The sequence below is a fragment of the Hyperolius riggenbachi genome, chromosome 1, assembly GCF_040937935.1.
Source record: "Hyperolius riggenbachi isolate aHypRig1 chromosome 1, aHypRig1.pri, whole genome shotgun sequence".
Classification (NCBI taxonomy): Eukaryota; Metazoa; Chordata; class Amphibia; order Anura; family Hyperoliidae; genus Hyperolius; species Hyperolius riggenbachi.
Genome location: NC_090646.1, coordinates 516,414,434 through 516,431,819, shown reverse-complemented (window position 1 = coordinate 516,431,819; position 17,386 = coordinate 516,414,434). Strand labels below are relative to the sequence as shown.

The 17,386-nt window shown below is 43.1% G+C and overlaps 1 protein-coding gene across 1 annotated transcript in view; it reads left to right on the top strand.

Annotated features, from left to right (window-relative positions):
- RILPL2 (Rab interacting lysosomal protein like 2) overlaps positions 1 to 17,386 on the top strand; it is a 33,100-nt gene that overhangs the window by 811 nt on the left and 14,903 nt on the right. The window contains exons 2-3 of the mRNA XM_068244545.1: positions 13,921 to 14,249; positions 16,544 to 16,695. Of these exons, the coding sequence (XP_068100646.1) occupies positions 13,935 to 14,249; positions 16,544 to 16,695 (467 nt within the window). The 5' untranslated portion in view covers positions 13,921 to 13,934. The remainder of the gene's footprint in view (positions 1 to 13,920; positions 14,250 to 16,543; positions 16,696 to 17,386) is intronic.

The window sequence follows — 17,386 nt, the reverse complement described above, 5'->3', positions numbered from 1 at the left end:
ACCTGTTCAATTAACGTTTTATTTGTTTTATCTACATGTCAACATAAACATCAGCAGTGCACTTTTATCCTTTGCTCACTCTTGTTGCTGTTTTTTACATTTTATTTTTATCATTTATTTGCATGGGAATAGGAGGCAGTTTACTTACATAAATTAAATCATGCATATCTCTCTCCCTGTTTATAACTTTATTGTTATGTAAAACCTCAGCAAATAAGTTTGTAGAAAAGATGCTGTTAAGCTTGAGGGCATATTCACAGTGGGGCTTTGTGTTGTAATGCAACATTAAAGTCGCATTACAACACAATGCAAAAAAAGGAGATAACACACATTAATGCTGCCTTACCATGGCATACAGTAGATATAGTGGAGCATACAGGCAATGAAAAGTATGCCTCTCTGTATCTGTGTACCGTCTGCATTTGGAGGTAACACACTGCAAGCAATGAATTACCACAACGCAACATTTACAAGGTGACATTAACATCGCACTGTGAATGTCACATAGGCTTAACATTACAGTGCGTTAACCTGTGTTATAATTTTATAACGCAGGCTAATAATGTTCCACTGTGAATGCGCCCTCAAGCTCACAGCAACAGTCCATTCAGCAAATTGATATTTTATTCAATAAACTCCCCTTAATCACACCCATTAATAATTAGGACCTATATTAAAAATACGTGAGGATCCTGAATTGAGATGATCAAAGAGATTATAACAATTTTGAGGGAATGCAAATCCTAAGGGCCTGAGCCCACTAACGCAGTTGTGTCTGCTTTTCAGCATCTGTAACATTGAAGCGTTGCTGAAAAGCGGACACAACTGCGTTAGTGGGCTCAGGCCCTAACCTTACAGCACTACTGTTGGAAATGACATTAAACCTGTGGTGGATTCCATGAACAATTAAAGTCTTCTGCAAAAAGTACATATCATACAAAGGTAATTCATCTGTAACGCTATATCACATCTATGACGTTTAGTCAGGGCAGTTTCTAGGTTAAATTGTGATTTGTTTAAAGGTTATTATGCTGTTATGCATCTTTTAGAGCAGAGAGGAGTTCTGAGTTATTGAATATAACTTTAAGTAAATATACAATTGCTTCTTTTTTATGATATTCATTTAAAAATTATTTAATCAATGTTTATCCACTGCAAAATCCTAACTCACCCTGATATATTCTTAAATTTATCAATGATGCCGGCATCTCTGCTCCTTCCATTGGGAAGGCGGGGTTACATTCCAATCTACGGCAATATATAGATATGTTACAGCCAGAACCCGAAGTCTGGCCACTTTGGGTTCTGGGCGATCAAAACTAGAAGTGGCCGTCTTACTGCAGCCAATGCCTGAAATTAATCGAATCCTGTTGGCTCTGTTCCTCTACCCCCGGCTCTGGCCCCTCCCTCTGTCCCCCTGAAATTGGCTTCGCCAGTCGGGGGACACACGCAATGCAGCCAGAGTCATTTGTCGCGGCAGGGAAGCAGGGATTTGTGACGTTTGTTCCTGCAGAGCAGGGGCTGGCAGAGGCAATGTCTGCAGCATTCCCGCTGTGCTTCTCTGCCGCGCAGAATGACTCTGGTAGCATGGCTGTGTCCCCCGGCTGCCACAAGTCAATAGGAGGGGGGCAGGGGGAGGAGCCAGAGCTGGGGAGGGGAGCACGGAGCTGCCAGGATTCAATTGATTTCAGGCATTGGCCACAGTGAGACGGCCACTTCTAGTTCTGACCGGCTAGATCCAGAAGTGGCCAGACTTTGGGTTCTGGCTGTTACAGATATAAAAACCATTTCTGATGTTGAAGCCAGGATAAATCATGCAAAAACGGGCAACTTGAATTATATATAAGTCCGGCTATTCAGCTGATGACACGTGCACGCAATTTGTTCCCTTCAGTCCATGGCATGAAGTGGTTAAGGTGCATACCAGGGCTGTGGAGTCGGTACAAAAATCCACTGACTCCCGACTCCTCAGTTTAGGATTCCACCGACTCCGACTCCTCTAATTTGCATATTACAATCTTGTTGATTGAAAGTATGTAACATGAAATTCGTCTCTTAACTGCCAACGCTTAGGAATTTTAAAAGACAACTGAAGTGAGAAGGATATGGAGACTGCCATATTTATTCCCTTTAGTCATAGACTAAAACTAGTCCTTGGTAAGAGTACTGTCGGTACATGTAAGAATTATGTGCAGGTACTCTGCAGGGGAATAAGGAGATTCTTCCTCTATTACACATTCTTTATGTACAATCTGAGCCAGGTTTATGGGTGATAGACAACACCTCTGTGCTCAATGTGCACAGCATTCTCAGTGGATTCCCTGCAGCTCTGTGGGGAGTGCATATGTAGAGTATAGTACTACTGTGCAGCAAAGTAAACCTGAGACAGATGAAATTAAAGTTTTATACATACCTAGGGCTTCCTCCAGCCCCCTTCAGGCTAATTAGTCCCTCGCTGTCCTCCTCCGCCACCTGGATCTTCTGCTATGAGTCCAGGTACTTGAGCCAGTCTTGCTTAGTTTGCATGCACACACTCCGCCGCTGGGAGCGTACTACACCTGCGCAGCACTATTGCGCAGGTGCAGAATGCTTCTGGCTGTAGGAGCGGCACGTGGCCGGACAGCGCTGACTGGCTGAATTACCGGGACTCATAGCAGAATATCCAGATGGTGGAGGAGGACAGCAAGGGACTGATTAGCCTGAAGGGGGCTGGAAGAAGCCCCAGGTATGTATAAAACTTTTCTTTTCATCCTTCTCAGGTACCATTTAATTTGTAGTCACCAAACCAAATTTTAACAACATATCAAATTATTTGATTTCATGAGCAAAGAGATACATTTGCATAAATCAGAATCAACGCAGAATTATTTCCATCTCATTCACCATCTCTATTAGTGACACGGCTAGACATCAGGCTTTATACTTACAGTATAGATGTTATTTAGTATATATAAGCAAGAAGTTTTAAACCAGGATGATACCATTTATTGGCTAACTAAAAAATGAATAAAAATAAGCAAGCTTTCGGCCTTTCAGCCTTCGTCTGGCTTATATCCTGTTAGTTTGCAAACTGGTGGTACAGACAGCTTATATACATGCAACATCAAAAGGGAAAACAGATATTTTTTCAAGCATAAATGCATGCCATTAAGATGCCTTAATTCACACAGACCATTGACCTGGGGTTAGCGGTTGTAAGCCAAGATAACTTGTTTACTCCCTGCTCACATACCTGGGAGTTGGACTGACACAGAGGTATCGTAAATTCCAGGGCTGTGGAGTCGGTCCAAAAATCCACCGACTCCTCAGTTTAGGATTCCACCGACTCCGACTCCACGACTCCGACTCTAATTTGCATATTACAATTTTGTTGATTAAAAGTATGTAACATGAAATTCGTCTCTTAACTGCCAACGCTTAGGAATTTTACAAGACAACTGAAGTGAGAAGGATATGTAGACTACTATATTTATTCCTTTTAGACTAAAACTAGTCCTTGGTAAGAGTACTTGTAAAAGGTACAAACCGGAACAAAGAACATCTATCAGGCCCTAGGCAATGTAAGTGTGGGTACATGTAAGAATGATGTGCAGGTACTCTGCAGGGGAAGAAGGAGATTGTAAACAGACAACACCTCTGTGTTCAATGTGCACAGCATTCTCAGTGAATTCCCTGCAGCTCTGTGGGGAGTGCATATGTAGAGTATAGTACTACTGTGTAACAAAGTAAACCTGAGACAGATTAAATTAAAGTTTTATACATACCTGGGGCTTCCTCCAGCCGCCTTCAGGATAATCAGTCCCTCGTTGTCCTCCTCCACCACCTGGATCTTCTGCTATGAGTCCAGGTACTTGAGCCAGTCAGGCGTAGTGCGCATGCACACACTCCGCCGCCAGGAGCATACTACACCTGTGCAGCACTATTGCGCAGGTGCAGAATGTTCCTGGCTGTGGGAGCGGCATGCGGCTGGACAGCGCTGACTGGCTGAATTACCAGGACTCATAGCAGAAGATCCGGGTGGTGGAGGACAGCGAGGGACTGATTAGCCTGAAGGGGGCTGGAGGAAGACCCAGGTATGTATAAAACTTAACTTTTCATCCGTCTCAGTTACCCTTTAATTTGTAGTCACCAAACCAAATTTTAATAACATATCAAATTATTTGATTTTATCAGCAAAGGGAGTGCATACATTTGCATAAATCAGCATCAATGCAGAATTATTTCCATCTCGTTGACCATCTCTATTAGTGACACAGCTACACATCAGGCGTTATTCTTACGGCATAGATGTTATTTAGTATATATGTTACGGCCAGAACCCGAAGTTTGGCCAGAACTAGAAGTGGCCGGCCACTTCGGGTTCTGGCCGGCCAATGCGCGAACTGGCCGCTGCGCTGCGGCCAATGTGAGAAATGAAACAATTCCTGTAAGGTTTAATGTGATGTTGTGGCCGCAGCGCAGCGGGGCAAAATGTATCACACATCTTTACTTTATTCAATGGCATTAAGCCGCCCGGCTTTTTCCTCTGCCTCTCTCTCCTCCCCCCCCCCCCCCCCGCCTCTCTCTCTCCTTCTCTTTATGGGCACAGCCGGGCGGGGACACGCGTGTCCCTCCGGAGTCGTTCGTCGCGGCAGGGGAATCCTGCTGTTCTTGCAGAGCGGGTGCTGGCAGAAGCAATGTCTGCAGCCTCCCCGCTCTGCTCTCCTGCCGCGAGGAACGACTCTCCTGGACACGCGTGTCCCCGCCCGGCTGTGCCCATAAGAGAAGGGGAGAGAGAGGCGGGGGGGGGGGGGGGGGGGGAGGAGAGAGAGGCAGAGGAAAAAGCCGGGCGGCTTAATGCCATTGAATAAAGTAAAGATGTGTGATACATTTTGCCCCGCTGCGCTGCGGCCACAACATCACATTAAACCTTACAGGAATTGTTTCATTTCTCACATTGGCCGCAGCGCAGCGGCCAGTTCGCGCATTGGCCGGCCAGAACCCGAAGTGGCCGGCCACTTCTAGTTCTGGCCAAACTTCGGGTTCTGGCCGTAACATATATATATAAGAAATTCCTGTGTACACATCATATATACAGTCACAATCAGATATGTATATCTGACCTTAAAAATACGGGGACTGCTTTATTGAAGCAGCACAAGTAACTAATTTTGATTGGTTTATTTCATTTTTGTGGACTAAGCACAGCTATTACTGTATTTATACTGTATATATACATTACTTTTCATGACTATTATCTGAGAAATAGAACATTTTATCATATTTTCTATTTTAATTACAGTTACAAATTCATTAGGAGTCGGAGTCGGTGCATTTTTTCCCGACTCCGACTCCAGGCACCCAAAATTGCCCGACTCCACGACTCCGACTCCACGACTCCGACTCCACAGCCCTGGTAAATTCTTAGTTAACAAGTTCAGCTATAATGGCTGAGAAAAGTTCAAATATCATCTATCTCATACCAATATAGAAAGTTGTTGTCCTTATTCAAACCTTTCTGCACAGCTTTGAACCAATTTATAAATTTTGTTTCTGCTATTAATCGATCATTTGATGTTTTGAAGCCACCCTTTAGGGCAGTGACACGAAGATCATCCATGCTGTGTCCGTTGGACCGAAAGTGTGTAGCAACTGGGAGTCCAGATTTGGTATCTTTAATAGTGTGCCTGTGTCCATTCATACGTTTGCGCAGAGTTTGTCCAGTTTCTCCCACGTACATAACATTGGGGCATTTAGCACACATGATCAGATATACCAGATTGGTGGAACCACAGGAAAATGTACCTTGTACTCTGTACTCCTGTTGTGAACCTGGTATCGTTACCCTGTCAGTGGAGTAAATGTGTCTGCAGGTCCCACATATTTTTTGTCGGCAGGGTGATGTTCCGTTTTGTTGAGGCCTATTCAAAGAACTCCTGACAATCATCTGTTTTAGATTGTGTGGTTGCCGATATGACAAGAGTGGAGGTTTAGGGAATATCGTTCTCAGTCTGTGATCCTTGTGTAAAATGGGATGTAGTTCCTTAGCAATCCTCCTTAAGATTTCCAGGTGTGGGTTGTAGGTGACAACCAAAGGGACACGTTCCTCTTTCTGGTTTTGCTTATATTTCAGGAGTTCAGTCCTGGGGATGTTGCTGGCTTTCCTGATTTGGGCCTCAGCCATAGGAGGACTATAACCTTGTTTAATGAAAGTGTTCTTAAGGCGATCCAGGTGCTTGTCTCTGTCCATCCTGTCAGAACAAATCCGGTTGTACCTTATTGCTTGGCTGTAAATTATAGAGTTCTTAATGTGCTTGGGATGAAAACTGTCATATCTTAGGTATGTGGGACGGTCTGTAGGTTTGCGATACACAGAGGTTTGTAAGTTGTTACCCCTGATGTATATGGTGGTGTCCAGAAAGTTAATCTCTGTGTGAGAGTAGGTAAGTTTCAATTTGATTGTAGGATGGAAGGCATTGAAGTTCCTGTGGAACTGGAGAAGATCATCCTCACTTGCGGACCAGATGATTAAAATATCATCAATGAAGCGGAAGTAGGCCATGGGTTTTATGCCACATGCATTGAGGTATTCCTCTTCGATTTTGGCCATGAAGAGATTTGCATACTGTGGTGCGAATCGCGAACCCATTGCCACGCCCATCTGCTGTAAATAGAGGTCCTGTCCAAAAGTGAAATAATTATGAGTGAGAATGAATTTGATCAGCCCAGTAATAGGCTTTACAGGTACGCCCTGACCCTGAAGATATTTACAGCAGGCCGCAATACCATCATCATGGGGAATGTTCGTGCACAGGGACTCCACGTCCATCGTGGCCAGTATGGTTCCCTCAGGTACTGGGCCGATGGCTGTCAGTTTGTTTAGGAGGTGGGTGGTATCCTGTATGTAGCTGGGTCTTTTACAGACAAGAGGTTTCAAGATGTTTTCCAGCCAGCCTGAGATGTTCTCTGTAAAAGTTTCGCTCCCTGAGATTATGGGCCTGCCTGGGTTTCCCTCTTTGTGGATCTTGGGAAGCATGTAAAAGCAGGCTGTTCTAGGCTCTTCAGGGATAAGGGTCCTTACATGTAGTCTGATGTTTGCAGGCAATCTGTTAACCATCCTATTGAGTGCCCTCCTGTAGCCTTTTGTGGGGTCCCCCTGTAATTTGGCATAGTGAGTGGTGTTGGACAATTGTCTTTGTGCCTCCTGGATGTAGTCACTGGTGTTCATTATGACGAAGGCTGAAAGGCCGAAAGCTTGCTTATTTTTATTCATTTTTTTAGTTAGCCAATAAATGGTATCATCCTGGTTTAAAACTTCTTGCTTTTACTGATGGCTAACACGGTACAATACCCTACTGCTACTACTATTAGTATATATAAGAGATTCCTGTGTACACATCATATATACAGTCACAATCAGATGTATAGATCTGACTTTAAAAATACGGGGACTGCTTTATTGAAGCAGCACAAGTAACTAATTTTGATTGGTTTATTTCATTTTTGTGGACTAAGCACAGCTATTACTGTATTTATAAATAATTTATGACTATTATCTGAGAAATAGAACATTTTATTATATTTTCTATTTTAATTACAGTTTAAATTCATTAGGAGTCGGAGCATTTTTCCCCGACTCCGACTCCAGGCACCCAAAATTGCTCCGACTCCACGACTCCGACTCCACAGCCCTGGTGCATACACACACTATACTAATGCTATTTCTGCTGAGAGTGCCGTATCGTCTTGGCGCATTCCCTCGGGCATTGAAGTATCCTAGATTATGTTTAGCACTGCCTGCATTATTATACAAGCCTGTTCAGAATATTATTGGTTAAACATTTGGCATTGATTAGACAAATGTTTTATCCAAAAACTGTGAAAGGCTATCCATAATTTGCTACACAAAACAACGCTACACAAAACCGCAAAACGCTTCATAATAAGAAGAAAAAAGCTTCAAAAACCTCTAGCGTTTTGCGGATCTGCTAGCAGTTTTTGGTGTGCACCAGGCCTTACAGAGCAGAGAGTGATAAAGGCAGCGCAGACAGACTCACCTACTAATAGTTCCAAGCACTGAAGTTCCCGTGCATAATCTCTGCACTACCACCAGAGGCAGTGCAGAGAGTATAGACAGGAACTCCAGCGTGTGAAACCATAAATGAGGTGAGTCTGCGTGTGCTGGCTTTATCCCTCCCTGCTCTGCTCTGTAATAGTGCGAGGAGGAGAAGGGATGCCGAGTGGGCATGCAGGGGGGGAAAGGACAACTGAAGTGAGAGGGATATGGAGGCTGCCATATTTATTTCCTTTTAAGCAAAACCAGTTGCCTGGCAGCCCTGCTGATCCTCTGTCTCTAATACTTTTAGCCATAGACCCTGAACAAGCATGCAGCAGATCAGGTGTTTCTGACATTGTCAGATCTGACAAGATTAGCTGCATGCTTGTTTCTGTTGTGATTAGGACACTACTGCAGCCAAATAGGTCAGCAGGGCTGCCAAGCAACTGGTATTGTTTAAAAGGAAATAAATATGGCAGCCTCCATATTCTTCTCACTTAAGTTGTCCTTTAAAGAGTAACTGTTACGCATAAAATCTAAAATCAATTCTCTATAAGTAGCTGTTCTACAAGTAAAATGGATGCTAAAGAGGCAGTATAGAAGTCTAAAATCAATCTCATCTTTTTGCTGATTGATTATTATTCCTCATGCCCCCTGCCTCTAATGTGGTACGCAGAGTAGCAGCCACAAAAGAGAAGTGACGTCACATGCAAATTTAGCCTTGATTGGCTGAAGTCTCTGTCACTCTCGTCACTGCCAGCTGCTAGGGTGCAGGAAGGGAGGCCAGAAGCAGTCCCCTGAGACGGTCCTCAGCCCCCCTACTGCAGTGTGCCATGTCCGCGCTCCAGCCGCATTTTTCTCCCCCTGCATGCCCCCTCGGCATCCCTTCTCCTCCTCGCACTATTACAGAGCAGAGCAGGGAGGGATAAAGCCAGCACACGCAGACTCACCTCATTTATGGTTCCACGCGCTGGAGTTCCTGTCTATACTCTCTGCACTTCCTCTGGTGGTAGTGCAGAGATTATGCACGGGAACTTCAGTGCTTGGAACTATTAGTAGGTGAGTCTGTCTGCGCTGCCTTTATCACTCTCTGCTCTGTAAGGCCTGGTGCACACCAAAAACCGCTAGCAGATCCGCAAAACGCTAGAGGTTTTTGAAGCTTTTTTTCTTCTTATTATGAAGCGTTTTGCGGTTTTGTGTAGCGTTGTTTTGTGTAGCAAATTATGGATATTGTTACAGTAAAGCTGTTACTGAACAGCTACTGTAACAAAAACGCCTGGAAAACCGCTCTGATCTGGCGTTTTATCAAGCGTTTTGCGGTTTTCCTATACTTAACATTGGAGGCAGAAACGCCTCCGAAATCCAAAAAATGCTGCAGTCCGGGAGTATGCGTTTCTGCAAAACGCCTACCGCTCTGGTGTGCACCAGCCCATTGAAATACATTACCCAAGCGGTTCCACATCTGCAAGCTGTTCTAAAAACGCGACCAAAAACCGTTCGGTGTGCACTAGGCCTAATAGTGCAGGAAGGAGAGGGGATGCCAGGGGGAATAGTTAAGCATATGGGATCCAAGATGGCCACCACCATAACCAGAAGTCACTGGATTTTACAAACGTTGTAAAATCCGAATTAAACAGTGGACAGCGCAATACATCTGTTAAGTAAGTAGAGTAAGTAATTATCTACTTGCTTATGTGTTTTTTTTATTAATGCATTGTATGGCTAACAGTTGTTCTTTAAGCAAAATCCCAAAAAAAAAAGCTCCTTATGCCAAACAGAGAAACAATGAAGCTTCCACTGCCCTGTTTATGATAACAAAAGAATGGCAAGTTTATTTTGTGTTTGCAAACAACAATAAAAATCAATGTAAACCAGCTTAGCTTTCTTTTTTCTCATTCCTGAGGATTGGCATTGTATGCCTTTGCTTTTCATGCCTAATTATAGCTTGCCTCCAACAGGAAAATGATGGGGTCTGTCTGTGAACACATAGAGGTCTATGAGGAATAATGTTTGGCTTTGCTTGTCCAGTACATTCAAACAAAGGGTAAACATTCCTATACAGTAGGGAATATACACTTGCAATTTAAGGCTGCTAAACACACTAGAATGTTCTTGGTCAAGGCAGCCGGTCATGGCCACTTCTGCCGAGAATCTAGCATGTGTACAGCCACCCTGATGCATCACCAAGAGATCCGGACTACATTTAGTCCAAACCAAGTGGTTCTGACTAAATTAATAAAATTATCCTCACAAAAATAACAGATGTTCATAATGGTTTTAAAATAATACCAGTAACAGCATGGTCATTGTTAGTATATGCTTAATGGGCATTTCACACTCCCGAGCCACTTCACCGGGGGCTATATATACATACACATAATCGCTGTTCCGTGGTTGCAGATGAATAAACACAACAATTCATCCAAACAGCAAATTAGTGCCTGGAGGTAACCAGAATAAACATACAGTGGTGTGAAAAACTATTTGCCCCCTTCCTGATTTCTTATTGTTTTGCATGTTTGTCACACTTAAATGTTTCTGCTCATCAAAAACTGTTAACTATTAGTCAAAGATAACATAATTGAACACAAAAATGCAGTTTTAAATGATGGTTTTTATTATTTAGTGAGGAAAAAAAACTCAAAACCTACATGGCCCTGTGTGAAAAAGAAATTGCCCCCTGAACCTAATAACTGGTTGGGCCACCCTTAGCAGCAATAACTGCAATCAAGCGTTTGCGATAACTTGCAACGAGTCTTTTACAGCGCTCTGGAGGAATTTTGGCCCACTCATCTTTGCAGAATTGTTGTAATTCAGCTTCATTTGAGGGTTTTCTAGCATGAAACGCCTTTTTAAGGTCATGCCACAACATCTCAATAGGATTCAGGTCAGGACTTTGACTAGGCCACTGCAAAGTCTTCATTTTGTTTTTCTTCAGCCATTCAGAGGTGGATTTGCTGGTGTGTTTTGGGTCATTGTCCTGCTGCAGCACCCAAGATCGCTTCAGCTTGAGTTGACGAACAGATGGCCGGACATTCTCCTTCAGGATTTTTTGGTAGACAGTAGAATTCATGGTTCCATCTATCACAGCAAGCCTTCCAGGTCCTGAAGCAGCAAAACAACCCCAGAACACCACACTTCCACCACCATATTTTACTGTTGGTATGATGTTCTTTTGCTGAAATGCTGTGTTACTTCTACGCCAGATGTAACGGGACACGCACCTTCCAAAAAGTTCAACTTTTTGTCTTGTCGGTCCACAAGGTATTTTCCCAAAAGTCTTGGCAATCATTGAGATGTTTTTTAGCAAAATTGAGGCGAACCTTAATGTTCTTTTTGCTTAAAAGTGGTTTGCGCCTTGGATATCTGCCATGCAGGCTGTTTTTGCCCAGTCTCTTTCTTATGGTGGAGTCATGAACACTGACCTTAATTGAGGCAAGTGAGTCCTGCAGTTCTTTAGATGTTGCCCTGGGGTCTTTTGTGGCCTCTTGGATGAGTTTTCTCAGCGCTCTTGGGGTAATTTTGGTCGGCCGGCCACTCCTGGGAAGGTTCATCACTGTTTCATGTTTTTGCCATTTGTGGATAATGGCTCTCACTGTGGTTCGCTGGAGTCCCAAAGCTTTAGAAATGGCTTTATAACCTTTACCAGACTGATAGATCTCAATTACAGTACTTTTGTTCTCATTTGTTCCTGAATTTCTTTGGATCTTGGCATGATGTCTAGCTTTTGAGGTGCTTTTGGTCTACTTCTCTGTGTCAGATAGCTCCTATTTAAGTGATTTCTTGATTGAAACAGGTGTGGCAGTAGTCAGGCCCGGGGGTGACTACAGAAATTGAACTCAGGTGTGATAAACCACAGTTAAGTTATTTTTTAACAAGGGGGGCAATCACTTTTTCACACAGGGCCATGTAGATTTGGAGGTTTTTTTTCTCACTAAATAATAAAAACCATAATTTAAAACTGCATTTTGTGTTCAATTATGTTATCTTTGACTAATAGTTAGGGCTTGTTTCCACTGTTGCGACGCGATTTCGGCCGCATTCCGACGCTTGTAAAAAACGCATGCGGATGCGTTTCCACATGCGTTTTTACCCGCGATTTCGCATGCGATTTCGCATGGCAGGGTGCCATGCAAAATTAACCATGACACTGCCAGGGCTAAATAAAATTGAAAAAGGTGCGAAATCGCACGCGAAATCGCGGGTAAAAACGCATGTAACAAACGCATGCGTTTCTACTATTAAATACATTAGCGGCGATTCGCACGGATTCCCGACGCAGGCGAAATCGTTGGCTCTTTTGTGCGTTTTTTTCACGATCAAAAAAACGCACCTTAACAACGCTACAGTGGAAACAGGCCCATCCACTTGTATTACACGTGCGGATCTGCATGCGTTGGACGCATGCAGATTCGCGATAGTGGAAACGAGCCCTTAACGGTTTTTGATGAGCAGAAACATGTAAGTGTGACAAACATGCAAAAGAATAAGAAATCAGGAAGGGGGCAAATAGTTTTTCACACCACTGTAGATGGCCATGATAGTATTGTATGAATCAATACCTGCTAATAAGCTAGCGGGTTATGTGGCTTATAGGAACAACCACATTTGTGTACAGGTGCCTATGTGGGGGTTAATGCAGTCAAAGCCGGTTAATCTGTCTTGCGTAGACAGCGCATGGCAAGTTTTACTGGTTCTTGTGCCATTTGAGTAGCATGCGTTTCACAATTATCATAACCCTTACTACTTGGCCATTTATGTAATACATGTGTTACCCAAGTACTATGGCTTGCTAATTGTGCAACATGCGCCACTCATATGGCATAAGTACTGGTAAACTTGCAGTGTGCTATTTGCCTCTGATGAAACTGCAAGGAATCTGTGAAACAGGTATAATGCATATGTTAACAATAACCATTTTGTGACTGAAACTATTTTTATGCATTTCGAATGTGTATTCTCTGCAAGGATCATTTTATGGATTTGGTCACGACCATTCCTGTACTTTCAGTATTTTTATTTATTGGGGACTTCCGTGTTGCATACAAAAAAAGCATAGTTACAAGTTAAAGTGACCCTAAAGTAACATGTAATTTCATTAGATAAGCATGTACCAATTCTACTTAGAAGTAGCCAGAGCTCCTTTTTTTTCCTCAGGCCTCTTTCACACAGAGACGTTGCGTTAGAGGGGATGTTAAGGTCGCATAACGTTACCCTAACGCAACGCATGGTGGTGCTAAACTCGGACGCTACATATTGACGCGTTATGCGTCTCTTGGTGCTCCGTTTTCGTTCGATACTGGTAGACGAAAACGGCGCATGCGTCCAAAGACTGTGGAGACCACGTGATCGGAACACTCCACATCACGTGGTCCCGCCAGCCAATCGCCGCACAAAGTGGCCGCTTTAAACACTGCACGTCACACAGTGCAGTGAATATTAATTAGCCATGTGGCTAGGGACAATAGCGGACTCTCCCCTCCTCCTCTCCTGCACTGCGCATGTGCAAACAATCTAACGCGGCTAAAACCGGGTATAGCGCACAGCATGGTGCACTTTCTTTGAACGTGCAGCGTTACACTGTAACGCAACGTGAGCACTGTGAACAGCCCATTGATTTTTCATTATTGTGAGTTGGGCTGTGTTACAGGCTGCTCTAACGTGCGCCTGTAACGTCCCACTGTGAAAGCAGCCTTACTGGAAGGTTTAATAATCCAGGGCTGAAAGTTTCTGTGGGGAAGTAGACTGACGTTTAACACTCATTAACAAATAATTAAAACATCCGGTGTGGATGTGTAGAGCGAGTGGTAAGCATGCTGTGCAGTAGTATTAGTTATTGGGGGTGGAGTTTGTACTTATTATTTTTTTGCTTATTTATTTTATAGAAAGTGGGTACAGAATGGAGACTGTGGAAAATGAACCAGAAGACCTAATGCCAGAATCACCATTTGAAAAGGACCCATTTGAAATGACAGTGGAAGATGTGTATGACATATCTCATGTAATAGGCCAGGATCTTCAAAAGATCATCAAAGACGCTCGTGGAGTATCAGACATTGTAGCTAATCTTCAGTTTAAGATTGTCCGTGTATTGGAAGTTCTGGAGACTTTGGTGAATCAGTCAAGTCTTACCACAGAGGAGATGAAGATGGAGCGTGATAACCTAAGAGCTGAGGTTGAAAGGCTAGTGAGAGAAAGCTCACAGTCTGGACAGGTATCTATAGTTCTCTTCTGGTTGAATCTCCTACCTTGTAATATGTCTTGTTTTTTTGTATTTATTTTATTGACAAATCAATAGTACATGTGTCAAACAAAAGTGTAGCGTTCCATTAATATCACACTAGGAGTTACTGGAAGGATGGATTATATATGTCACATTTATTTCAGAATTCAGATCAGTGATAGAACATGCTAACATAACGGATAAAGTAAAAAAACGCCCATGTCAAGCCAGGTCCATTACACCTGCAAAATCAGTCTGCTTACAAAACTGTTAAGGTGCTCATACATCACTTGATGCTGTGGCCTGATCAACCTTCTGATTCAATAATTTTATCGAATCAGGAGAGAATTGGTGCCACATCATTGCTGCCTGATCAATCTTTAGATCAATTTCCAGCCAAAATCCGTCAAATGGATCGATGGGGAATGCTGTAGTAACAGCGTTTGATATTGTGATCATCAATGGACCCCCGTGGCTTACCTATCTGCCACATGACTCCTGGCCTTCTCCGGTGTGTGCCATCACGGCGAGCGCCGGTACCACGTGACGCCAGCGCATGTGTGATGTCATGTGCCAAGCCACGGAGTACTAGCACTCTCGTTGACAACAGTACAAATGGAGAAAAAGCAGTGGTGCACATCCGGATAAAAATTCACTTTTATACATGTAGCTTAAAAATCAAGCAACGGTACATTACCCATAATTGTGGAGAGAGGTACCGGCAGTGAGAGGTCTGCAGCTGTTTCGTGCCATAAACAATGTGTCGCTTCATCGAGACAAAACTTTTCCAGATGAAGCACCACATTGTTTACGGTTGGCAGGTCGATTTGCAATAGTTTTTATGCTGAAATATATTGCAAATCGCTGGGCAGTGTGTAGGCAGGCTTGTGGGATCTATCTAATGGGAAATCTGGCCATACATCGAGTGATGTATGGCCAGCTTTGTTTGAATAAATTGTATATTATCTGGTAGGTACAATGATGTGTTTCAACCAGTTCACTTTTCCTCAGATGTACAAACAATGAATATAAACTTTTGCACAGATGTATGATTGTGCAAAACATTTCTACCCCTTCTGGATCCCAGAAGTCCAACATCAGTCTAAAGGTCATTAATGATTCAATTCTTTGGACGATAGAAGGCTAGCTGCTACACAATTAAATCAGATTTATGAAATTATTATATTACCATTGAAACGGAGAATCAATTGTCTGAAGGGCCGTATCGTTAATAGCCACTTTAAGGTTATTCCTTGATCTAAAGAACTAAGCAGGGCACTACACAACATGGTTTACCCTATATTATATTACCATTAGAAAATCCTTCAGTGTTCTCCCCAGAATTTTTTTTCCAGCCAGGTGGCATGAAAAAGGGCCGGCGCTTCTCTGCACAACTCTACCTACAGCAGAAGAGGAAATGAGCCGATGACAGCTGGGTGCTCACCAAAACTAGCCGGTGGAGCACCCGGCTACAAGAGCCTGGGTAGAACACTGTACTTACAAGAAGTAAAGAGGGACAGAAAGATAAGTTACAAAATATTGGTTGCCTCATTACTAAGCGGGAGCTTATTTGGCACACATTTGTTTACATTAGCATCCAGCCTCACCCCTAAAATGTATTGAAATGCAGTTTACCTGCCTGTGTCTTCCCCAGGGCTGTGGAGTCTTCCGACTTCAACTCCCGACTCCTCAGTTTATGAAACCACCAACTCCGACTCCGGGTACCCAAAATGGCCCCGACTCCTTAGTCTAATACTTACCAGGGCTGTGGATTTTGTACAAAATCATGTGACTCAGACTCCTCAGTTTATGAAATCTCCGACTCCGGGTGCCCAAAATTACTCCGACTCCTCGATTCTGACTCCGACTCCACAGCCCTGGTCTTCCCAAAGTATAAACTACAAACTGGTCTATGGAGATGTAGTTTATGCATTCATTCCTCATCAGGAATATATTTATGCCACTTACAGCACTGGCAATCATCTGTCATGCTAGAGCACTAGTTACTGTGTTTTCTAGTCCCTGCAGCAAGGCACCTCTTTCCCCAATCTGGGTCATAATTGAGTAGATCAACTGCACTTATCGCCTTCATTTATCAAAACTCAAGATTTTGCTCTGAAATGTCTTTTAGAATGCAGAAAGGTGACCAGCTAAAGAATACTTTTATCCTTTTGGACTTGTAGTAAAATATTTATAATGCTTTACAATGTCCATTGCAAATCCAAACATGGCATAGAGTTCACCAACATGGCATAGAGTTCACCATTTTGTGTATTTTTTTGCAGGTAGATCTTGGTCCAGATAAAATGATCATAGATCTCACAGACCCAAACCGACCACGATTTACCCTGCAGGAGCTGAGAGATGTTCTGCAGGAACGGAACAAGCTGAAAGTTCAGCTCTTGGTTGCTCAGGATGAGCTGCAGTGCTATAAAAGGTACTGTGACTAGATGCACTCTCTTTCCACTGTCTTCGCAATAGCATGCCTCAAAGTAGAGATGGGCAATGACATGCTAATTATTATTATTATTGATTTATAAAGCACCAACCTATTCCGTGGCGCTGTACAAAGTAAGAAACAAACACGGGGTACATAATAATGCAGACAATGGTGTACACCAATATACAAGATACATAATTAGTGACAAAATACAAAGAATGATACAAAATACAAATTATAGAATTGGTAATGACAGTGATAAAATTAACATGATGAATAAAATGTATAATGGTTACCAAGACACAAAAGGGGGAGAGAGCCCTGTCCTTGCGAGCTTACAATCTAAAGGGAATGGGGGGGGGGGGGGGACAGGAGGAGGGGTAGTATGCAGCAAATAAATAGAGGCTTTGTGTTTTAGGATACCTAGTAGGAGTGCAATTTGGTCTTAGTACAAAGGGAAGTGGCCTAGGGTAGCGCATATGCTTATCGGAACAAGTGTGTTTTTAGAGAGCTTTTAAAGGTAACAAAGGTTGGTGAGTGACAGATGTGTTGTGGGAGGGCATTCCAGAGGAGGGGTGAAGCGCCTGCAAAGTCTTGTAAACGTGAATGTGAGGAGTTGATTCTAGAGGAGGAGAACAGAAGATCATGTGCCGATCTGAGATTGCGATTGGGTTTGTATCTGGAGATT